At 49.8% G+C, this 24,488-nt stretch overlaps 1 protein-coding gene across 8 annotated transcripts in view; it reads left to right on the top strand.

Moving 5' to 3' along the window:
- The window catches only part of PLEKHM1 (pleckstrin homology and RUN domain containing M1), a 47,904-nt gene that overhangs the window by 13,241 nt on the left and 10,175 nt on the right, over positions 1 to 24,488 (top strand). For 7 of the 8 annotated variants that reach the window (XM_042967902.1, XM_042967900.1, XM_042967898.1 and 4 more), the window contains 4 exons: positions 5,971 to 6,382; positions 15,467 to 15,737; positions 18,467 to 19,387; positions 21,690 to 21,835. In XM_042967902.1, coding sequence (XP_042823836.1) covers positions 5,971 to 6,382; positions 15,467 to 15,737; positions 18,467 to 19,387; positions 21,690 to 21,835 — 1,750 coding nt within the window. The remainder of the gene's footprint in view (positions 1 to 5,970; positions 6,383 to 15,466; positions 15,738 to 18,466; positions 19,388 to 21,689; positions 21,836 to 24,488) is intronic. The other variant, XM_042967899.1, reaches the window with a different exon arrangement.

The following is a 24,488-nucleotide window of genomic DNA, read 5'->3' as shown; positions in this document are numbered from 1 at the left end:
TTTTTTCCCCCCTGTGGCATGTGTTTCCATTGTATGAATGTACCTTAGTTTATTTGACCAGCCCTGTATTTACTGGACACTGGAGTTCACTCTTTCTATAAATAACCGTGTGTATGTGATCTTTGAATTCTATGCAACTATCTCTGTTCAGTAAAGTCCCAGAAACAGAATTGCTGAGGCAAAGGATAAATGAATCTACAATTTTCATAGATAATCGCCTGTTTACACTCTGTCAGGAATGTACCTGTGCCCCCTCGGCCTTGTAGGCAGAAGGTATTATCAAACTTTTGGATATTTGCTCATCTAATAGGTAGAACATGATCAACTTTTTTTTCAAGTTTATTTACTTGTTTTGAGAGAGAGAGAGAGACAGCAAGCGAGCATGAGTGGGGGAAGGGCAGAGAGAGAGGTGTGGGGAGAGAGAAAGAATCCCAAGCAGGCCCCTCGCTGTCAGTGCAGAGCGTGATGCAGAGCTTGATCCCAGGAACTGTGAGATCATGACCCGAGCTAAAATCAAGAGTCGGACGCTTAACTGACTGAGCCACCCAGGCGCCCCGAAAATGGTAAATTTTTGTTAAGTGCTTCCTTCAACCAGACCCATGTTCCCTCAGCCAGTGTCTAGGATCTTCTTTTCTACTCCTGTGTGCCCCTACCTTCTTGGTTCATTCAAGGCTTTACAGGTTTCCCAGCTGCTGTGGGAAGAACACCAGATTGGGTGCCGGTACGGACTGGCTTGTAGCAGGATCCAGCCTCAAGCCCTGTTCTACCAGTCACAAGTCCAGTAACGGCAGGCCAAGCGTTGGCTCTGTGAGGTTGTTTCTTCATCTGTAAAGTGGAGGCTCCCTCATAGAGCTGGCTGAGAATCAGATCAGATGCCTGGGGGCGAATTACGGCTGAAGCAGCTTCTGAGCAACAGAGCACATTAGCTAGAACTTTGAAACATCAAACAAGAATTTAGGTAGAACATCCTGGAAGGGAGCAATCCCCGCTCTATCGGCTGGGCCGATGGCGTGACTTAAGTTCATTCACCTGTCTGAACCCTTCCTTGTGTCTCCTCCTCCCACAGGCCAGCCCGCCGGCCCTCTGTTTGTCATGTGCCCTGCTTTTATCTTTCGCGAGTCTTGTGATTGGAAAATTCCAGCTTAAGGCCGTTGAATCAGTGACCGTCCACCCTCTGTGGGAAGCGTCATCCTGGGCATTGTGGGAGAAGTCAAGGGAAGAGGGTCAGGATGTACAGACCAGCGCGGGGCAGTGGTGTGCGGAACCAGCAAACACAGAGCGCACAGATGCACAAACACACATCCAGCACCATCACTCTGAGTGCCGGGCTTGAAGTTATCTTCGCACATCCACACACACCAGCTCTTAGAGGGTGTGTCTGAGGGTGAAGAGTCACATCAGCAGTTAAGAGTTCGCTTATTTTTGTCATATTACGTAAATAGTTGTTTTCGTGGATTTTTTAAAGTTTATTTATTTTGAGAGAGAGAGAGAGAACAGGCGTTCTATCAAAATAAATGTTAAAAAAAGTTTTTTAAAATCATCTACAAGTTAAACATAAAGTACAAAAGATGTAACATTCCAATGAAATGTATTAACTTAATGTTTTCTGGAAACCAAACTGCAGTTTGCTTTGTGAATAGAGGATTGATGGCCTGAATAGCTTCTTTTGTGTCGGTTGGGTCTGAATTACACTGATCGCTGAGAAGCGCAGCTAGGGGCCGGTGGTTAGGAGTGTGGGCTCAGGAGCCAGACTGCTGGAGTCTTCCATTAACCAGCTTTGCGACCCCGGGCAAGTTACGCAACCTTTCTGATCTTGATGTCCTCATCTGCAAAATGGGGATAAGAATGCTAGGAAGTGAGTTAAGGTATGCAAAGCGCTTAGAGCAGTGCCAATCACAGGGTGAGTGCTCCATAGGTGGTGTCATTATCATTTTACTACTGGGGGTCCCCGTGATGTCAGTTCTCGCGCTACTTGTCTGTGTATACACAGCTGCAGATCTGTGCTTGATGATATTTGTCAGAGGTCGTTATCATGAGGCCTTCTCTTGGGGGAAATGATTCTTTGCACATGCAGCCCCCTCCTGTACTTTCATGAGCACCCCTGACCGCCAGGTGGTGCCGTGGACCCCAACACGCTAGTCCACGTGCTCAGGAAAAGCGCAGGCTCAGAATCGCTTGGCGGGGGGCACTTTATGGGGTGGTCATGCCGATTCTCCAGCCCATGCTTTTATTCCACACCTACGCCTCTGTGTACGCACAATATACGCATGTATATAATACGTATATGTTTTCAGACTGTCTTCTAAATGAAAGCACAAACTGCTAGAATTTTTGAACAGGCAGTTTTTGAAAAACGCTGCCCTGAGCTGGACAGAAGTGGAAGGACCGGAGCGTTTCAGCCCTATGTTGCGTCTTCTTCAAAAGTTTTGAAAATTCTCTTTCTTTCACTTTTCCTTCAAAACCTCATCTCTCGCACTTTTTCCCACTTGATGTGCATGTCTCTTATTCTCTCTGGGTCCTGCCGACCAGCTCTGATCCTGGTGAGACTCTTGTGAACTTGATTTCATCTTGACCGTGGTGTTGATTTGGTGGAAACTCTAATTTATCACACAAGCTTCTTGCTGTCGGGTGGTGTTTCTTTATTCCCACACCCAGTCCACTCCATCATTAAAATGTGTCTTACAGATGAGGGTTCATTTATAATTGGTAACCATTTCGGTAATGCTGGTGAATATTTCCGTAATTCTCTTTCCTTACATTTTTATAGCCATGTGTGTAGAGGCTAAGCAGTCTTACCAGTGGCGATAAGAACAACCAGTGACAAACTGAGGTTAATGTTTATTGAGTACTTACTTTGTGCCAGACACTCTATAAGCATTTTACCTATATGATCTCATTCAGCCTTGAACACAGTCATAGGCGGGTGCTGTTACCATGCCGGTTATACGGGTAAAGGAATGAAGTCCGTGAACTTTAGGAACCTATTGTGGGGCCACAGCAGTGTGCCAACCAAAGCCAACCAAGAGCCCGGCTCTTAGTCACTGTACCACCTCTTGGGACTCCATGAAGAGCTGGAACCTCACAGGGGACATTTGTCAAAAGTCTGCCTCCCTAGTTCATTTCAGAAAGGGGCTCCGTTCTGTCACAGCGGTTTGGACACATGCAGTTGGTTTTTGGTTTTTGACTTTTTAAATGTTTTTTATTGTTTATTTCTTTTTGAGAGAGAGACAGAGCGCGGACAGGGGAGGGGCAGAGAGAGAGGGAGACACAGAACCCGAAGCAGGCTCCAGGCTCTGAGCTGTCAGCACGGAGCCCGACGCAGGGTTTGAACTCACGAACCACGAGTTCATGGCCTGAGCTGAAGTCGGACGCTTGACTGACTGAGCCACCCAGGCGCCCCTGCAGTCGCTTTTTAAATGTCCCTCCTTCTCTAGCTGCGGAAACTACCCCTCTGTTTCCAGAACCTATTAGCGCCTCAGTGCCTGACACTGCAAACCACACTCTTGGGTTCTCATCGGTCTGTTTTTAGAGTGGGGCCGAGAGCAAGAATCAGCACCCGCCTGCCCCCCACCCCCCGTGACTGTTCGGACAACACAGTGACACCTTCCACCTACTTGTTTGTTGAGATAGAATTCACATACCATAAAAGTCACCATTTTGAAGTGTCCAATTCAGTGGCCTTTAGGTATATTCACAAGGTTGTACCATATCACTATGATGTCATTCGAGAACACTTCCATCACCCTTTAAGGAAACCCCTTACCCACTAGCTATGGATTTACCTATTCTGGACATTTAATACCAATGGAATCATACACTATGTGGCTTTTTGTGACCTCCTTCCTTCACTTAGTAGGTTTTCAAGGTTCATCCGTGTTGTAGCATGGGTCATGGCTGAATAATATTCCATTGTGTGAATACACCACAATTTGTTTTATCTTTTCAGTTAGTGGACATTCGTTCTATTCCTACTTTTTGGCTACTATGAATAATATTGCTGTGAACACTCATGTACAGGTTTTTGTGCAGACATTGTCTTTTAATTCTCTTGGGTATATACCCATGAGTTGGATTGCTGACTCATATGGTAACTCTATGTTTAACTTTTAAGGAACTACCAAACTGTTCTCCACAGAGGCTGCACCATTTCACATTTCCGCCAGCAGCATGTAGGAGTTCCATTTTCTCTACACCTTTGCCAACACTTGTTATTCTCTGTCTTTTTAATTTTTTTAAATTTTTTAATGTTTATTATTTTAGAGAGAGACAGAGAGAGAGAGACAGAGCATGAGTTGGGGAGAGGCAGAAAGAGAGGGAGACACAGAATCTGAAGCAGTCTCCAGGCTCCGAGCTGTCGGCACAGAGCCCGACACGGGGCTCGAACCCACAAACCGTGAGATCATGACCTGAGCTGAAGTCGGATGCTTAACTGATTGAACCACCCAGGTGCCCCTCTGTCTTTTTTGTTATAGGCATCTTGGTAGGCATAAAGTAGTATCTTATTATGGTTTTGATTTGTATTTCACTACCGTCTAATGATATTGAGCATCTTTTCATGTACTTTTCCTTTGTATACCTTTAGAGAAATGTCTCTGTAAACCTTTGCCCATTTTTCAGTCAGGTTATTTGTTCTAATATTATTGAATTGTAAGAGCTCTCTATATTCTGGATACTAGACCCTTATCAGATATATGATAATACTTGGATATAAGATATGCAGATTTTTTTCCTGTTCTATGGGTTGTCTTTTTACTTTCTTGATAGTATCCTTTTGAAGCACAAAAGCTTTTAGTGTTGATAAAGTCCAGCGTACCTATTTTTTATTGTTTACTTATTTGTTGGCTGTCATATAAGAAACCATTGCCTGATCCGAAGATTTATACCTGTTTCCTTCTAAGAGTTTTATAGTTTTAGCTCTTACTTTTAGGTCTTTGATCCATTTTGAGTTCATTTTTTATATGGTGTGAGGTAGGGGTCCAACTTTCTTCTTTTGCATGGGACTGTTCGCTTATCCCAGCACCATTTGTTGAACAGACTATTCTTTCCCCACTGAAATGTCTTGGGCTGTAAATCAGTTGCCCATAAATGTATGGGTTGTTCGCCAATGTTTGACTAGCATGTCTTGAAATGTTGTTTGGGGTTATGATGTAGATAAGAGCACACAGCTCAGCCAGAAGACATTAAGGTAAAAACTTGAGTTCTAAAATCCTTATGGAAATGAGCCCACATTAAGGGGAGTTTGGCATGTCTTCTGACTCAGTCTAAACCATTAGGGCAGATATGGGCAATCTCTTGGGCCCCGGATAGCTTTGTTGTTGTATGAATCTGTATTCGCCCATGACATACTCTATTGGTTCATAAACAAAGGAGGAGACAGCCAATAGTTCTAGTTCAGAAACAGAATGTGGATTCTCAGAAGCCTCAGGAGAAGGGGAGCAGCCACTAGCCAGTGCACGTTTTAGAAGGCCCAGAGTAGTTTTCATGTGCGTGCGTGTGTGTGTGTACATAAAGACAGTAACACTGGCTCCCCGTAGTCCCTGAAGCACCACTGAAGGGCAAGAAGAGCCAGTACCATTGGAAGAGTGAGCAGGTGCACACCCCATGTATACTTGCGTGCACACTCCTGCACCCCGTGTACACTGATCTCCGGCAGCAGGTCCTGGGAACAGGAGGCATCTGGGACCCCACATACGGCCCAGCTCTGGTGGACCGGCGCTTGCACCGGAGATCCCGGGCCCCGCAATTCCCTTGGCCGCCCACTCTACCTCAGTCCCAGCTGGGGAGAAACTTTGTGAGGAGTGTCAGAGGAAGGCTTGTGTGTAAGCAGAGGAGCACGGTGGGTGGATGACGAGGATGTTTTGTTTTTGAAATCCCCAGACAGCAGTTTTGCCTTCTTACCGATGTCCCAATAGCCTTGGGCATTCTAGCTGACAGCTTGTCACACAGGTTTCTCTGTTTAAAAACTTCTAGGGTATTGTCGGAATTCAGCAAAGCCCAGGTAAACTCTGTGCCAACCAACGGACTGAGCGGACTGAGTGGAGAAATGGAGATTCCCACGGGGCGGGCCTCACTCCCCCTCCCCGGCCTGGAGGCCAGCGTCCCTTTTGATGTGCCCGCAGAGCCCCTCCCGCCCCAAGCATCCTCTGGGACTCAAGATGGGGACCGCAAGCAGGAGCCGCCTCCCCAGGCACCTGGCACCCTGGGCTTGCTGCAGTTGGGCACTGCCAAAGCTGTCCCCTCGGTGAGCATTTTAGACCAGAGGCCTTCCAGTCCCGTGAGAGAGGCGGCGGCCAGAGCAGTCAGCCCGGGGAGTGGCCAGCAGAAGTCTCTGGAGGATGACGGAGCTGCACGGAGCCTTGGGGTGTCCTCACCCACCAGCCCGGTGAGTGATACAAGCTTTTCGGGGAGAGGTCTTGGGGAAATGTCTCAGCTGGTGCAGGGTCTCCCCAGCTAGCCACCCCGAGTGGTCTCTGCCTTGTCTCCATTAACCCCTCATATCTGTCACGGTGGACGTGAGCCAGGCACAGTGCCAGTCCCTTCCCATGGGTCTCTCTTGTCCTCTCACATTGACCCCGTAGAGAAGATAATTCTCATCTGATCATAGACCCTGCTCATAACCACTGCCACTTATCAGCTCAAGGCCTCGGGCAAGGCACTTTGCCTCACTGAGCCTTGGTTTCCTCCTCAGCTCTTGTTATTATTAAATTCAGATTTTCTCAAATACCAGACTTTGAGAATACTCATCTTGCAGTATGAGCCAGATTCGAACTGCACCATCCAATATGGTAACCACTAGCCACACGTGGCTGTTGAATGAGCGTGTAAAATGTGGTTAGTCCAAACTGAGATGAGTTATGTAAAATAAACACTGGATCTTGAAGGCTTAGTCTGAAAAAAAAAAGAAGGTGAAATATCTCAATCATTTCTCGATTACGTGTTACAATGAAAATATTGTTGATATTGGGTTAAATATAAAAGTTAATTACACGTGTTTCTTTTTACATTTTAAAAACGTGGCTAGTAGAACATTGAAAATGATACATGTGGCTGGAATTCTATTTCTGTTGGGCAGTGCAGCTCTAGAATGGGCCAGTCTCCTTTGTTGATAACCCCGAGGGAAGCCAGCCCTGGGAATCTCCTGCACAGAGCCATGGGTCAGAGGCTTGAGAACTATCGGCCCAGTGAAGCGGTTGTCAAAGCTGTAGACCTGAGCTCTTTGCCATTTCACATTTGTTCTTGAGTCATGAATAGCCAGGGTAGGAAGTTGTATGCACGTGTGCACGTGGACATACAGAACCCCAGGTTTATCCCAGCTGCTGTCTGGGGTCACGTTAGGATATAGTCTTGCTTTTTCAGCTCCATCCGTGCGTATCTCTCATCCGGTAGCTTCCAGATCCTGTAACTCAGGATGGGGCCAAGGCCGTGAAATAGACTAGGACACGCGTGCATGCGCGCGCACACACACACACACACACGCGCGCGCTTTTAAAAAGCTTTATTGAGATATAACTCATATACCATACAATTCACCTAATTAAAGTGTATAATTCCATTTTTTTTTTCGTATATTCACAAGGTTATGCAGCCATCACTACAATCGAATTTGAAAATATTTTCATCCCCCATAAAAGAAATCCCTTGGGACGCCTGGGTGGCTCAGTCGTTTGAGTGTCTGACTTCAGCTCAGGTCATGATCTGTGGTTCACAAGTTCGAGCCCCGTGTCAGGCTCTGTGCTGACAGCTCAGAGCCTGGAGCATGCTTCAGACTCCCTCTCTCTCTGCTCCTCCCCTGCTGATGCTTTGTCTCTATCTCTCTCAAAAAATAAATAAAAACATTTAAAAAAGAAAAGAAAAGAAATCCCTTACCATTAGCAGTGACGCCCCATCCTCCTCCTCCGGCCTCACTCCTCTCATCCCCTGGCAACCACTTACTTCCTTTGTCTATAGATTTGCTATTCTGGACATTTCACATAAATGGAATCATGTAATATGCAGCCTTTGGTGACTGGCTTCTTCCAATTAACATACTGTTTTTGGGATTCGTCGTTTTCGGAGGCTGATCTGTGCTTCAGGGAGTAATAATTCATTGTAGATTCCTTTGTATGAATCCGTCACATTTTATTTTGTCCTTCATCCGTTGATAGACTTTTGTTTTATTCCCCCATTTTTTTGGCTAATATAAATAACACAGCAGTGAACATTCATGTACAAGTTTTTGTGTGGGTATATTTTTGATTGCCTTGGATGTATACCCAGCAGCAAGATCTCTGGGTCACATGGTAACTCTATATTTAACCTTCTGAGGAACTACCAAACTGTTTTCCAAAGCAGCGGCCCCATTTTATATTCCCACCAGCAATGTATTCCATCCTCACCAACAGTCCTTACTGTCTTTTTAAAAATTGTCATTATAGCTAGCCAAGGGCACGAGCAGTATCTACTTATGGTTTTGATTTGCGTTTCTTTAATGACTAATGATGTCAAGCATCATCTTTTTTGTGTGACTTTTGGCCACTTGTAGATCTACTTTGGAGAAATGTCTTTTCAGAACCTTGGCCCATTTTTATTTTATTTTGTTTATTTTTCACTTATTTATTTTGTGGGAGTGCGTGCCTGAGTAGGGGAGGGGCAGAGAGAGAAGGAGAGAGAGTCCCAAGCAGGCTCCTTGCCGCTAGCACAGAGCCCGATGCAGGGCTTGAACTCACAAAACGTGAGGTCACAACCTGAGCCAAAACCAAGAGTCAGATGCTTAACCCACTGAGCTACCCAGGCACCCCTTGGCCCATTTTAAAATGGGATTATTTGTCTTTTTATTATTGAATTATAATAGTTCTTTATATATTCTGGATTGTATACCCTTATTAAATACATAATTAGCAACTATTTCCTCCCATCCTGTGAGTTGTCGTTTCACTTTCTTGGTGGTAACATTTACAGCATAAATGTTTTCAATGTTGATAGAGTCCAATCCTATTTTTTTCTTTTGCCATTTGTGCTTTTGGTGTCCTGTCTATACCCATTTCCTAGCCCAAGGTCACAAAGATTTATGTGTCCTTCTAAAAATTTTATAGTTTTAGCTCTTACATTGAGATCTATGATCCATTTTGAGTTGACTTTTGTATATGGTATGAGGATGAGGTCCAGCTCGATTCTTTTGCATATTGATGTACAGTGGTACCAGCACCATTTGTTCAAAAGACTATTATTTCCGGGCACCTGGGTGGCTCAGTCGGTTAAGCGTCCGACTTCAGCTCAGGTCGTGATCTGTGGTTCATGAGTTCGAGCCCCGCGTCGGGCTCTGTGCTGACAGCTCGGAGCCTGGAGCCTGCTTCCGATTCTTGTGTCTCCCTTTCTGTCTGCCCCTCCCCTGCGCGCGCTCTCTCTCTCTCTCTCTCTCTCTCTCTCAAAAATAAAGATTTTTAAAAATTTACCAGAAAAAAACACTATTATTTCCCCCTTTAGAATGTTTTCGAGGAATGCTGTAAAGTGATCGTTAGTACACATCTCAGTGAGTAATTATATACGATGTACCCTCTATGACCATCCTCCAGATGGAAACATAGAACATTTCCAGCCCACCAGAAGGCTCTCTCATGCCTTGTCCCATTGTTCCCCTCTAAAGGAAGCCTCTATTCTGACTTCTAGCACCGTAGATTAATTTTTCCTATTGTTCAACTTCATTCGTATGAAAGGAACTGTACAACGTATACCCTTTTGCTTCTTTCACTGAGCATTATGTCTGTGTGGTTCACTTGTGCATATAGCATGAGGCTATAGTTTGTTCTTTTCCATTGTTCTGTAGCATTCCATTGTAAGAATATATCACAGTGCATCTATCCATTCTCCTGCTAACAGACATTTGGGTTGTTTCCAGGTTTGGGCTATTATGATGAAAGCTGATGTGAACATTCTTACATTTGTATTTCGGTGAACCCCTCTGCACTCTTTTCTGGGGGTATATATCTAGGAGCGGAATTGCCCAGTCATTGGGAAGGCATATGTTTACCTTTAGTGCCTACTGCCAAGCAGTTTTCTAACAGTGTTTGCACTGACTTGTACTCACATTAGCAATATGTGAGCATTTTCATTGCTCTTTATCCTAGCCAGTGGGGTCATCAGTCTTTTTCATTTCAGCCACTCTAATAGGTGTGTAGTGGGACCTCACTGTGGTTTTAATTTGCATTTCCCTGATGACTAACGGTCTTGATACCTTTTCTTTTGCTTATTGGCTTTTGGAAGTCTCTAAGTCATTGCTTCATTCTTAAATTGAGTTGTGTGTATTTCCTGATTCATTGGTAGAGGCTCTTTACATATTATGGATATGTCTTTTATTAGAGAAAAAAATATGTCGCATATACATATAGCAAACGTTTCTTCAAGTCTATGGCTTGCCTGTTTTTTTAACGTTTATTTATTTATTTTGAGAGAGAGTGTGTACGCTCATGCGCGTGCAGAAAAAGAGGGAGAGAGGAATGCCTGGGTGGCTCAGTCGGCTAAGCTCAGGTCATGATCTCGCGGTTCACGAGTTCGAGCCCTGAGTCGGGCTCTGTACTGACAGCTTGGAGCCTGGAGCCTGCTTTGGATTGCGTGTCTCCATCTCTCTCTCTCTGCCCCTTGCCCACTTGCACTGTCTCTCTCTCTCTCTCAAAAATAAATAAACATTAAAAAGCAAAAGAAAAAGAGAGGGAAAGAGAGAGAATCCCAAGCAGTCTCCACACTGTCAGTGCAAAGCCTGACTTGGGGCTTGAACTCACAAACTGTGAGATCATGACCTGAGCCAAAATCAAGAGTTGGATGCTTAACTGATTGAGCCACCCAGGTGCCCCTATGGCTTGTGTTTTAAATCTCTTAATGGTATTTTTCGTGAGCGGAAATTCTTGGTTTTAATGCTCTTCAATTTATTGGCCTCTCTGTTTGTGGTTTATGTATTTTGTGTCTGTTTTTAAGATCTCTACCCAAAGCTGTGAAGACCCCTGTATTTTCATCTAGAAGCTTTGTTGTTTTACCTTTTGCAATTAGATTTATGATCCACTTGGGATTGAGTTTTGTGTATGGTGTGAGGTAAGAGTCAAAAGTCACGTTTTGTCCATACAGATAGCGGACTGACTAGCACCACTGACTGAATGTGACTGTATAAGCCATGTAGCTGTATAAGTGAGGGTCACAGTCTCCATTTTTTACTATCCTGAAGAGTCTTCAGGGCCCAGAATGTCAGAGGACTCTGAAGGTTTTGAGCCGACAGCTGTCAACACCCTGAAGGGTAAAGAAGAACGACTCCACAGCCCCCGGCTTGAGCTGGAAGCAGGGGGCTACCCCTAGGGTCTGGGGCTGCGCGCCCTAGCAGGATGCCACAGAGTGGCGTTGACCAAGCTGAGTTCACTCCCGTCCAAGACCTGACTCGTGTTGTGTCTCAGCTCCGACATCCTGTCTTGCCAGGGTCCCAGAGCTGATGGGACAGGGCAGCTTAACTTGTCACCCAAGCTCCTCGGCTCACCGGGCGTTGCTCCTCTGGCCTCCGGCAGCTTCTGCCACCGCAGGCTCCTTTCAGCCCCAGGCTTTTCCATTTGCCATTCCATCTGCCCGGACCCTTTCCCAGCTCGCCCCTTTTCCTCACCCTTGTCTCCGCCTTCCCCCAGCACCCTGTCCCAAAAGCACAGTCCCCAGTGACTCCCTTTCCCATTTGCCTGCTTCACTTGAATTCCTGCCTCTGGACTCGAATATCGGCTCCGTGATACGGAAGAGCGTGTCTGTTCCCTTCTGTAAGGTCAGCTCTGCACACCGTACCTGGGTGAGTGCAGGCGTAATTAATGGTTCTCGAACTCTCAGAGACTCTCGAGATGCCAGCGTGGGAGTTTACGCTGAGAAGTAGGCCGCCAAATGCATGGGCTGGGCTGGTGGGTCTGACCAGGGCGGGCTCCGCCTCCCCGCAGGCCTCAGGGGACTCAGGTTGCTGAGAGCCCACAGGACCCACTCATCCCTCCACTAAGTAGATAGTCGCTGGGCACTCCCGTGCAGCCCACCTGGTGGACCCCCGGCTCCACCCCGTGTGTCACCCCTGTGAGTCTCATTTTCCTGTGCTTCTGTCACTTAGTCACTGCCATTTATTTGACACTTTGTTGGCGTGGGGTGGGGGTGGGGGGTGGGTAGAGGGTTCTGACTGTCAAGTCGTATAACCATGAGAGCCATTCGGTCTTTCTTTAAAAAAGAAACAAAAAACATTATTTTAAATTCATTCACCGCAGAGGCCCTGCTCTGGGCCAAGCACCATACTGGGCACGGTGATGGAACAGGACGGACAAGGGCCCTGCTCCTTGGGGACAGACACTGGATCAGGCAAGTCATTACCCACATCATAATTACACTGGTGACAAGTGCCAGGAAGGAAAGGGGCCGGGACTGGGGGAGCTAAGGGGACTTCTATTTGTGGACTCCGGGAGGCTGTGAACGGATTTCTCAGTTGCACTCCAGAGGACAGTCTGGATTCTAAGACTTCATCCAGTGAAAGTGGCATTCCTCTGTCTCGGGCCCCTCGTGGCAGGTGCTGCCATGGCTTAGACCCGTGGTCTGTGGCGGTTTCCTCCACTGTTAGAGCGGCAGGGAACTGGCCAGTTGTGGGGGCTTGAATGAGCAGAAGGTAGGAAGGTAGGTGGTAGGAAGGGGGAGGGGGAACAGTGGGGTGCTCCCCCCCTCACACCCCGCTTTGTGACCGGGGGCCCTGGCTGGGGCACAGCTACAGAGCTCCGTCCAGGCCTGTGTGCAGAAGCTGCAAGGACCCAGTGTTCCCACTGGTTTTGTCTGTTGTCTAAGAGAACAAAAGATTTTTCCTGGAGTGTCATTTCCTGGGGGCTGACCTGTGGCCGCTGGACCGTGTCTGAACATTTCCCGGTAGTCTCCCTCGCCTCCTCGGAGAGAGAAGCCCTCACCAGTGAACATATGTCACCTCACAATTCACATTTGTCTCCTTCCTTCCAGTCCCCTTGCCCCAGCCTTGTTATTTTATGCCAAAGACGTTTGATACTCGAGAATTATTCCCTCATCTGTGATAACTCTGTGCCAGGCAGAAAGAAGAGCGGCCATTGCATACAGCTTGGTAGGTGCCGGGTGGGGTGGGCAAAGAATGCCGTGGGAGCCCCGAGGAGTCCCTGACCCAGCTAGGCAGCGGGAGGAGTGTAGGCTGGGGAATAGTCAGGAAAGCTTCCCAGAGGAGGTGATGGACGGCCCCTGAGCTGAGTCTTAAGGAATAGTGAGCTGGGAGGCCGCAGGACTTCCCAGGTGTGTGCGCCAGGCTCTGTGGGGCTCCTGCCCATTTTCCTCGGGGAGCTCCCCTGGGTCTCTATGGCCCAGGCAGGCTTTGTTCAGAATCTTGTGTTGCAAATGCTTCCCAAGTAGCCACCCTGATTGACACATTGTCCTGTCACTGACTGAAGGAAGCACCTGCTAATTCCGAGGGTTTTCAGAGGGAGCCCTGGAGCCCAGCTCTGAGGCCCCGATACTCCCGACTCAGAGTTCTCCACTCTTGGCTTAAGGTGCCATAAAGCATCTGAATGGATTAAACTGTCCAAACCAATCCCTCTAGGGCAGCCTCAGCCTTACTCCCCTTCCGCGTCTACGGGAGCAGAGAGGGCAGTCTCATTTAGGGGGTGGAAATAGCAACTTCAGGGTGAGGTTGGTGACACTTAACAAAATAGCTGGGCTGGACCCACCTCTCGTGTGAGTCACTTCCTCTGTGTAGACAGCCACTTAGGGCAGTCCAGCCAGCTTTCTTCTTGCCTCTGCTCATCCATGCTTAGGCACAGAAAGGCAGGGAGCGCTTGAAATGGGGGAGGCGGGAAGCTAAAATCCCTTCCCACAATTCTGTGACCCCAGACCCACCCCACTTGTCCCACTGGTGAGCAGCTTCAGTCTCAGACAGCAACAGAAGGGGTCCTGGGTCCTGCTCACCCATGCCTCCCTCATCTCAAACCCTATAAGCAGGGCTGACAAACTGTAGTCCTTCAATAACTGGTGCCGGGATGATGGGATGTCCACCTGCGACAAAATAAAGGTAGACCCCTTCCTCACACCATACACAAGAATTAACTCAAAATCATTGGGAGACTTAGGGGAGCCTGGGTGGGGTGGCTCAGTCGGTGAAGCCTCCGACTTCGGTTCAGATCATGGTTCGTGAATTTGAGCCCCACGTCGGGCTCTGTGCTGACAGCTCAGAGCCCGGAGCCTGCTTCGGATTCTGTGTCTCCCTCTCTCTCTCTCTCTCTGCCCCCCCCCCCCACTCGCTCGCTGTCTCTCTCAAAAATAAATAAACATTAAAAAATTTTTTTTAATAGGCAAAGAATTCGAATACACATTTCTCCAAAGAAGATCTACTGATGTCCACTGAGCACATGAAAAGATGCTTGGTGTCATTGTCCTTAGACACTGGGGAAATTGCACACCTAAACCACAAGACGGTACTTCACACACGTGAGGATGGCTATAATCAAACAGATAATAAAAACGTCGGAAAGGATGTGGAGAAATTGGAATCCCCATATGTGGTGGGAATGTAAAATGGTGTAGTCACTTAGGGAAAGAGTTTGGAAATTCCTCAGAAAGTTAGGCATAGTTACCGAATGGCCCATCAGTTGCACTCACAGACGTGTACCCAAGGGAATGGAAAACATACATCCACACAGAAATGGTTACGTGAATGTTCATGGCAGCATTATTCATAATTGCCCCAAAGCAGAAACAACCCAGATGCCCATCAGCTGATGAGCGGACAGACCAAATATGCTACATCCATACCTTGCAATACTAGTTAGTAATAAATACTGATGCCTGCTACAACATGGATGGACCTAGAAAACCTGATGTTCAGAGAGAAGGCAGACACAAAGACCACATTTATAAGATTCCTTTTATATTGGGGCACCTTGGTGGCTCAGTTTAGCGTTCAACTCTTGATTTTGGCTCCGGTCGTGATCCCAGGTTCGTGAGATTGAGCCCCACGTCAGGCTCCACACTGAGTGTCGAGCCTGCTTAGGATTCTGTCTCTCTCTTTCTCTGCCTGTCTGTCCCCCTCCCCTGCTCATGCTGTCTCCCCCACACACACCCCGAAATAAATAAATATACATACAAATGAATAAAAAGACAAACCATAAATGAAGATTCTGTTTATGTAAACAGAATGGACAGATCTCTAGAAACAGAAAGTACATTAGTGGTGGCCTAGAACTGGAGCGGTTGAGGGGAAATGGGAACTGACCGCTCCCGAGCACGGGGTTTCTTTCTGGAGGAATGAAAATGTCCTGAACTTCGTGGTGCTGGTTGCACAACTCCGTGAATACACTGAAACTATTCAGTCGTGCGCTCTAAATGGGTTCCTTTGATGATCGGTGAATTGTGTCTCCATCAAGATGTCTGTAAAACAAAACAAACACACAAAAACCTTCAAACACCACCTATGTCTTCCCTCCCTTCCCACTAGAAGAGCAGGAGCTGGATTTCAGAGGATGACTTCTACCGGCCTCCCCAGGAGCCGCCCGCAGAGAGCCCTTCAGAACCCTCCGTGGCTTCTTCCGGAGGGACTCCAGAGTCCCAGTCTGGGGTCCTCCAGCATTTTTCTCAGGGGCCAAGGAAAAGCCACTCCACGGGGGCCTTAGACCAAGCCTGCGTGCCTTCCCCAGGAGGCCGGCCAAGCAGGGCAGCGGCGGCCCAGGAGCACCAGAACTTCAGGGTGGTGCACCGCAGGCAGATGGGTAGGTGACCGCAGGGTTCCAGTGACCTTGCCGCGGGGACAGTGCCTTTCGGAGAGCAGTGCCAGAGCCCTCTTTTCCATTACCGGTTGGGTAGTGTGTTCTCACGAGCAAAACCTCTTCCCAAAATGTAATCAGGAACACCCTTGCTGACTAATTCAGGGAAGCATTTCAGGAAAAGTGCTATATTTTCTCATAAGAGCTCCACAGTATCATGCCCCCAAACCTGTTTCATATATTGAAATACTGAAACTTTCCCCCCGAAGTCATGTGATTATGCACGACTCTGGGTTCTGCCTGTAGCTCAGAGCAAACCCTGCCTCCGGAAGGCATTTCAGTGCCCCTTCCCGAGACCTCTGTCTTCGATGGTTTGTTTAACAGCTCTGGTGGGGGTGTATCAGCTCTGCCATCTGTTAGCTGTCCTCTGTGCGCTGTTTACAATGAGGCCAGCTCGAGTTCCACACCCTGTGCAATTCTAAAAAGCATTCGGTAACCATAACCGAATTTCTCTACAACCCCCACAAACAGAAAAGTCTGCCCTGGAGCCGGTCTCTTTCTCACTTCATTTTCTGTTTGCCGTGACCCAGCAGACGATTCCGGCCAGGTGCCTAGCTTAGGAGAGCCCTGGTCTCCACACTGGCTTCTTTTAGATTTTTCTTGTAGTCCATATAACCATGCCAGAGAAAGTGTGCCTCATGCCTAGGCCGTCAGGTTCCCTGAAGGGTAGGAAGACCCTATACAATTATTTGAAATCTCCAAGGCTAGTTCAGGCTGCGGGAGAGAGAACTGTGTGTCCTTTGGACCCCCCAGTTGCTGACAGAGCCCTAGGAAACAGGGAGCATAGAGGGGTGTGTGGTGTCCAGGCACACGCTCATTCAGCGGGTATTTATTAAGTATCTGTGCTGTGCCAGGCTGTTCTGGGTGCTGGGGACACAGCAGGAAGCAAAGCAACGTCCCTGTCTTCACAGACTTCTTATATCCTAGTGCAAGAGGCAGGGAAGAAGGGAATTAACAAGTAAATGTATTGTATGGACTGGTGATAATAATTGCTATGGAGAACTTGGGGAGTGCCACGGGGGGGGAGCATACTATTTCATATGGGTGGCCAAGGAAGCCCTCACAGATAAGGTGACATTTGAGGAGATGTGCAGGGAGAGAGGCAGGAAGGCAAGGGCCGACCTGTGTGGCTCAAGCAGGGGAACAGATGCAAAGATCCTGCCATGGGCACGTGCCCAGGAAACCAAGGAGATGGGAAGGGGGTGGTTAGAGATGAGGGCGGAGTGACGGAGGGCCTCGCGGGCCACAGAAGGGACGTTAGCTTTCCCTCCGAGGGAGATGGCAGTCATTACAGGGTTTGGGGCAAAGGGACGTGATCTGACTTCCTTTAAATGGGGAGTCATCCTGTCTCGTATGTTGAAGGACCTCAGGGGAGAGAGACCAGTCAGGCTCTTGCCATAAGCCAGGCCAGGGGTGACAGCCGTCGGAGCCCGTGTGGTAGTGGTCGAGGTGGTGAGAAGCAGAGGGTTCCGGATGTGCCAGCAGGATTCGCTGATGGGCTGCGTGTGTATGTGTGTGACAGAAAGGAAAGGTTTTTAGCCCAAGCAGCTCGAAGGATGCAGTTTGCCATTTATGAGATGAGGGATGTTGGGAGGAAAGCTGGTTTGCAGTGGGTGGGGCAGGAATTGATTTTCGGGCATGTCAATTTTGAGATGCCTATTAGATATCAGCCGTACATGGCGCAGGCGGAGATCTGAACCTGAAGTTCAAGGGCGAGGTTCAGGCTGGAGATAAACCCTGGGGAGTTGTTGGCATAAAGCCCTGAGCGTAGGCACGATCAGGTAGGAGGCGGGTGTCAATGGAGAAGGGGACCCAGGACTGAGCTCTGGGGTGCTCCAATGTTGACATGTCAGGGAGAGGCGGAGGAGTGAGCCCGGGGGACAGAAGAGTGGCCCGTCGTGGCAGAGGAGTACCCAGAGTGGCACCTCAGCAGCCGTGTGAGGGAAGTGTCTCATGAGGGAAGGAGGGTCTCAGCTGTGTCCTGAGATACTGATGGGTCAGGCCAGATTGGCACCAAGGATTAGCCTTGGGATTTGGTGACAAGGAGGGCATGGGGCTTCCCAAGTGCCGTTTCAGTGGAAGGAGGGGACAAAAACCTGACTGGAGCAGATTCAAGATGGAACGGGAGCAGGGGAACCAGAGACAGTTGTGACACCTCCTCGAGGTTTTCTGTAAAGGGGACAGAGGAACAGGGTGGTAATTAGAGATGTGAGTGCCATCAAGAAAGCTATTTTTAAAGATGGCAGAAATAACAGTGTGTTTGTGTGCTGGTGGGAACGAGCCAGGAGGGAAGAGAGAAAGCAGTGACACGGTGGGGGGGGCGGGGGGGGGGCTGCTGGAGAGACGTCCCTGTCCTTGAGTGGGCGGTGGGGAGGGGTCCCCTGTGCAGACGGGGGAGTTGGCCTCAGACTGAGCCGGAAGTTCATCCCCGGTGACAAGGGGGAAGTCTGAGTGTGGGTACAGATGCCATAGTGAGGGCTCTGTGGAGGTAATTTTTTTTAGTCCTTTTTTTTTTTTCTCAGTAAAATTCAGGAACAAGGTCAACAGCTGAGGGTGCGGATGGGATGAAGGCACTCCTAAAGCGTTCTTGCGGCAGCCCCTGTCCCCACCCGCTGCAGGGCCTCGGGAGGTAGAGGCTTGGCCCCGCCGTCTAAAGTGCCTCTTTCTGCCCCCAGGGCTGTCCAACCCATTCCGGGGTCTCATGAAGCTGGGCACCGTGGAGCGGCGGGGGGCGATGGGCATCTGGAAGGAACTCTTCTGCGAGCTCTCCCCTCTGGAGTTCCGCCTCTACCTGAACACCGAGGAACGCACCTGCGTGGAGAACTGCTCCCTGCTGCGCTGCGAGGCCGTGGGGCCAGCCCACGGCGACGGCCGCTTCGAGCTGGTCTTCTCTGGCAGGAAGCTGGCCCTGCGGGCCTCCTCCCAGGACGAAGCCGAGGACTGGCTGGACCGGGTGCGGGAGGCCCTACAGAAGTGCCGGCCCCAGCAGGAGGATGAGTGGGTGACCATCCAGTACCCGGAGCAGCCCGAGGACCCCCCAGACGCCCCCCAGGGTGGCCTCCCCTCCCACCCGGACCCACCCACTGAGCCCGAGACTCTCCAGGGCACGCAGTTCTGTTGGTCCTCTGCCCAAGTTCCCGAGCCAGACGCTATTAAAGAATCCCTTCTGTACCTGTACACGGACAGGACCTGGATGCCCTATATTTTTTCCCTATCCTTGGAGTCTCTGAAATGCTTCCGAGTGAGAAACAACGAGAAAATGTTAAGTGACAGCCACGGAGTTGAGACCATCCGAGATATCCTGCCAGACACGAGCCTCGGGGGCCCATCCTTCTTCAAAATCATCACGGCCAAGGCCGTCCTGAAGCTGCAGGCCGGGAATGCTGAGGAGGCCGCCCTGTGGAGGGATCTGGTACGCAAGGTCCTGGCGTCCTACTTGGAGACGGCCGAGGAGGCGGTGACACTGGGCGGGAGTCTGGACGAAAACTGTCAGGAGGTGCTGAAGTTCGCCACGCGGGAGAACGGCTTCCTGCTGCGGTACCTCGTGGCCATCCCCACGGAGAAAGGCCTCGACTCCCAGGGCTGCTTCTGTGCAGGTGCCCCCTTGCTGTCCCGCCACCCCCAGCCTGCCCGCCTCACTCTGCCTCGGGTGGGGCTCCCGATTTAGGCTCTCTGCCCTTTCCTGGCTCTCCACGAGCGCCCCCATGCCACCCCTGGGATGTTGCAGCAGACGTAGCCTCTGCTCCTCCCCAGCACCCACCGAGGCCAGCAGCCCTGCCGAGGGTTGGGACCTGTGGGTGCACAGCTCTGCCGGGTGCTGCTGTCTCTGCTCAGGGAGCTCCATCCAGGGAGCTGTGCTCTCCGCCCCCTTCATTATTATATCACCCTATCATTGGATTCTTTTGGAGCAGGGGCACGGCACCCTTCCAGATACTTCTGCATGCTTTCGCAAGTGCACACAGTCTTTTTCACTTAACAAAAATGGGCCCATCCTACTGAATGCTGTGCAATAGAACATTCTCCGATGGTGAAAATATCCTAGATCTGTGCTGTCTAATATGGTAACTACAAGCCACCTGTGGCCCCTGAGTACTTCAAATGTGGCTAGTGTGACTAAGGAACCAAATTTTCAGTTTAACTTAAAGGTATTTAAATTGAAATGGGCGCCTGTGGCTTATGGCCACCGTACGGGCCAGCACAGCTGTATATATTGTTCTGCAACTTGGTTTTGTTCTACTGAGGAATGTATTGTGGATATTATTCTACGTCAGTACATCTGCCGTATCATTACTGTCCTCAAGTCCAATTCTTCTGTGTGGGACCACCGGGCCAGCTGCTTTATTTGGATTATTTAATTTAGTCCTAACAATAACCTGTCCTGTGGTGAAGCCAGATGAGGACCTTGACGGTCCTAGAGCCTCGCTCTGGCCGTGTCCCCGCAGGGCCTCTCCACCCCATTGCTTTTCAAGGCTGTGAGATATTCCATGGCTCATGTTCCATTTTTAGCTCTTCTCCCGGACCCAGACCCCTGTTTCCATCACCTTCGGTTCTCCAGGGGGACTGTGAGGATTTTGCCCTGCCGCAGGGTGCCCTAGCAGGAGACGCGGCTGCAGGTGGTTTGAGGACCATCCTGTTGGCTGGAGCCTGTGGGACCGGAGGGGAAAGTCTGCTTCGGGCATCCGGAAGGAAGTGGTCTGCGGTTTTCTTCCTGCAGAAGACATTTTCAAGTCCCTGCTCACTCCCTCCTCACACCCGCCAACCCCTAACACTCACGCTCTGCACTTTCCGCCTGTGGGTGTTGGGCTCGGGGAGGAGGCCAGGCCCCCCAGGGCTGGTGAGGAGGGTCCCCCAGTGGGTGTGAATGCTGGCAGGGGGCGGCTCTCACTGTGCCTCTCACCTGCCAGCCCTCAGGCCGAGACTGAATCTGGGGGCTTGGGCTTCCTTCCTGCTGCAGGCATGGCTTTGTGGCTGGGTGGATGCCCACCGCCGGCATCTGGCTGTATTTCATGGTTCACAGGGCACTTTCAAAGCCTCATCTCATTTAAACTTGGTCATCACCCCCACAGGAGAGCAAGGAGCAGCTGAATTTTATAGATACTGAAATGGAACCTCGTAAAACCTCGGCGAAGGTTAGGATGAGGCAGCTATTAGGCAGAAGAGCCAGCCCTTCTAGTCCCAAGGCCAGAGGGCCTCTTTCCCCTGGCCCTGTGGGAGGCAGGCATGCGCTCAGGATCTGAGCCCCACTCTGACTCTCACCGCCCGCCGCTGTGGAGGGACCTCCAGCAGAGGAGCTGAAGCCGGACCCTGCACCACTGTCTTGAGATGTCCGGCCTCTCTGACTCCAAGCTGGCCCAGGCAGTGTCCAGACGGTCCTGCCTCCGGTTGGCCTCCCCACCTACTCCCTGCCTGTCGGCCGGCCCCATGTCCCCAGCTCCTACCCTGCTTGCTGAGGCGCTGACTTGGTTGCTTCCGTTTCTGGGCCCCAGTGGAGGGGTGGGCCTACGGGAGGTTGGCATTGGTGAGCAAGCAGTGGGAACATTGAACACAGGCAGCTAGGTAGAAGAGGATGTGGGCTCTAACACCAACCCAACCCAAATCCGATTACCGGCTCTGCCACTTAATCGTCCTGTGACTGGGCAGGTCTCCTGACCTCTCTGTGCACCGACTGCTTCGGCTGCAAAATGACAGCAATAATTGTTAACAGTGTTTTGTCGTAAAGACTAAGTAATGGGGTTGTTTCTCAGCGGTGGGCATGTGAGTGACGGTTGTTTGATCTTTGTGTCCTCCTTTTATGTCTGCCCCTTCCTTAAATAGCAGGTCCTTCTGCCTAGGAGCTTCTGCGTTGTCCCCAGACTCTGGCCCCGCCACTGCTCACTCTCCTGCCGTCCCTCTCCCCAGGCTGCTCCCGGCAGATTGGCTTCTCGTTTGTACGACCCAAGCTTTGTGCCTTCTCTGGCCTCTATTACTGCGACATCTGCCACCAAGACGATGCCTCGGTGATTCCGGCCAGGATCATCCACAACTGGGACCTCACCAAGCGCCCGGTAAGCCTTGGGCCCAACCAGTCGTGGCCACACAGGGCTGAGGAGTGACAAAGGAATGGTCGCTCCCCTTTGTTGCTGCTCTTTGTGTGGAGGAGTTTGGCTCTAGGGAATTTAGGGTCACTGGTTCAGGCCCCATGATGGTGGGAGGGCCAACCAAGAAAAAACTGTGCTGCTGGCCTGTAGCCCCTGGGCAGAACTCTGTCAGTGCCTGCCTCGTTCCTCAGGTGGAGGCCTGAGGGTGGTTCTCTGCAGCTCCCATGGCCACGGACAAAAGTGTTTAAGGCACCAGCAACTAGAGAGAGAGAAAGAGAGGGAGAGGAAGAATAGATAAGGAAAGATAGTTAGGATAGATTATATTTCTAGATGGATGGGGGATGGGTGGGTAGATAGTTGTGAATAGATAGATGGGTGGATGGGTTGGTGGGCTGGCCAACTGGCTGTACTTCCCCTTGGGGCAGTCAGCCTTTTCTGTATATTTGTTTACATACATTTGTAAAGTCGGGATCATTCTGGACTCATACTGATTTATAGCAGGCTCTGTCCACTTGGTACCATTTAGTATGATTTAGTCTTGAGTACTTTTTTATGTTCACCAAATGCTTTTGAATAAGATGTATTCTAAGATCTTTCTTTTCCTCTTCTCCACCTGAGCTTACCCACTTACCTAGCTATGTTACCATTAGCAAATTATTTAACTTCAGTTTCCTCATCTATAAAGAAGGATTAATAAGTATCTGCCTCAGAGGACATTACAGGAGATGGCACCCGCCAGTCTCTTAGAGCCTCACATCAGTGCCCTTTCTTTCTCCTGAGGCCTGCCACACCTTCAGCCCCTCATTCACTTGGTCAGAGCTTGCCTGGAGGAGCACAAACTTGGCTTTCTCCCAAAGGCACAGATTTCTGCTTAAGACAGACACAGAAGCACAAAGAAGAAGCTATTTGTTTCTCAAGACCCAGGCCTATTGGCCATGCAGTCTTGACGTGTGGATGTGTCGTCAGAGCACAGGGAACATGACTCAGATTCCGTGCCACCCCAGCCTCCACCTTGCTGGGGACCGGAACCCCAAGGACATTAGCTTCACTTTGGCTTTTTGTTGGTTACCTTGTTCTCACTCCTGCCCTCAGTGGTAAGTATTTAACTAACTGCATATAGAATATTAAACCTCAGAACCGCCACAGATGCAAATAATTCTTTGGCCATAAAACACACTTGCTATTTACAACATCCGGACAACTTTTTTTTTTATTTTTTATTTTTTGCATTTATTTATTTTTGAGAGAAAGAGAGAGAGAGAGAGAGAGAGAGAGAGAGAGCACGAGTTGGGGAGAAGCAGAGAGAGGGGAAGACACAGAATCCGAAGCAGGCTCTAGGCTCTGAGCTGTCAGCACAGAGCCCGACATGGGGCTCAAACCCGTGAACCGTAAGATCATGACCTGAGCCGAAGTCAGACGCTTAACCCACTGAGCCACCCAGGCGCCCCAACATCCGGACACTTGTTAAGCCATCTTCCCGTTCATTGCTGTAATCCTTGTGCCACTTCCTTTTCCCAGCTAGAAAATTACGGTACTTTTCTCGGCATAGCTGAGATCAGGAAATACCCAGCGCTCATTCTTGCTCTCTCAAAGATCCCTGGCCTACGCAAGAATGGGAAAATTCGAAATACAAAGTGGCTGGCTCACGGTTAAGGGCCTTATTGTTCGCTGTTACCACCGGCTGACCCACTTGTGCGAGGCCTGGCTGGCACTTGGCAGGACGTCAGCCCGGGACTGGGGCTGCTCTCTTGACTGTCTCCGGCAAGCCCACAGGACAAGAGCAGTCCCTGGGGAGCAGGAAGCTCCTGCCCGTCCGTCCGTCCGCAGCACTTGGCAGCTTTCAGCACACATTCCTGTGTATTATTTCATCTGAGCCTCGCCCAAGGCCTAAAGCTGTCGTGGGAAGGGCTGGGCCAGGACAGAGAAGAGCAGTCTGAGCAGCCACCAGGGCTTTGCTGCTGGGCTGCTTGTTGGCTCGGGGGCTGTCACCTCAGGGCACTAGGAAGTGGGAAGAGGAGTTGTCTATTGCTGCGGGAGGCAAGAGATAGCAGTGGGGCTGGGTGACGGGGCCAGAGGCTCCCAAGCCCCCAGTGTGACAGTCTCCTGAGGGCCCTGGTACATTCCTAACGCTTCGGGGGACAGCTGGGCTGCGCAGGCACTCAGGGTCTGAAGGCAGCTCCCATTACTGAGGATATGCTAGGTGCCAGGAGCTTACATTATTATTGTTTTAATTTTTTAACATTTTTTAAGTTTATCTCTTTATTTTTGAGAGAGAGAGAGAGAGAACACACACAAAGGGGGGAGGGACTGGGAGAGAGGGAGACACAGAATCTGAAACAGACTCCAGGCTCCGAGCTGTCAGCACAAAGCCCAACGCAGGGCTTGAACTCACAAACCTGGAGAGCATGACCTGAGCCGAAGTCGGACGCTTAACTGACTGAGCCACCCAGGCACCCCTGCATTATTATTATTATTATTTTAACCTAAACTCAAAATAATTCCGTAAGAGATGCTTTTCTTTTCCCCACTTTATAGACAAGGAAACTGAGTCACAGAGGTCCTAAATAAGTGTCACAAGGTCCTACTGGTAGCAGTGGTAGAGCCAGGATTCGAATTCGAT

Source organism: Panthera tigris, chromosome E1, assembly GCF_018350195.1.
Source record: "Panthera tigris isolate Pti1 chromosome E1, P.tigris_Pti1_mat1.1, whole genome shotgun sequence".
NCBI lineage: Eukaryota > Metazoa > Chordata > Mammalia > Carnivora > Felidae > Panthera > Panthera tigris.
Note: the sequence above shows the minus strand (reverse complement) of the source record. Positions and strands in the feature narration are given on the sequence as shown.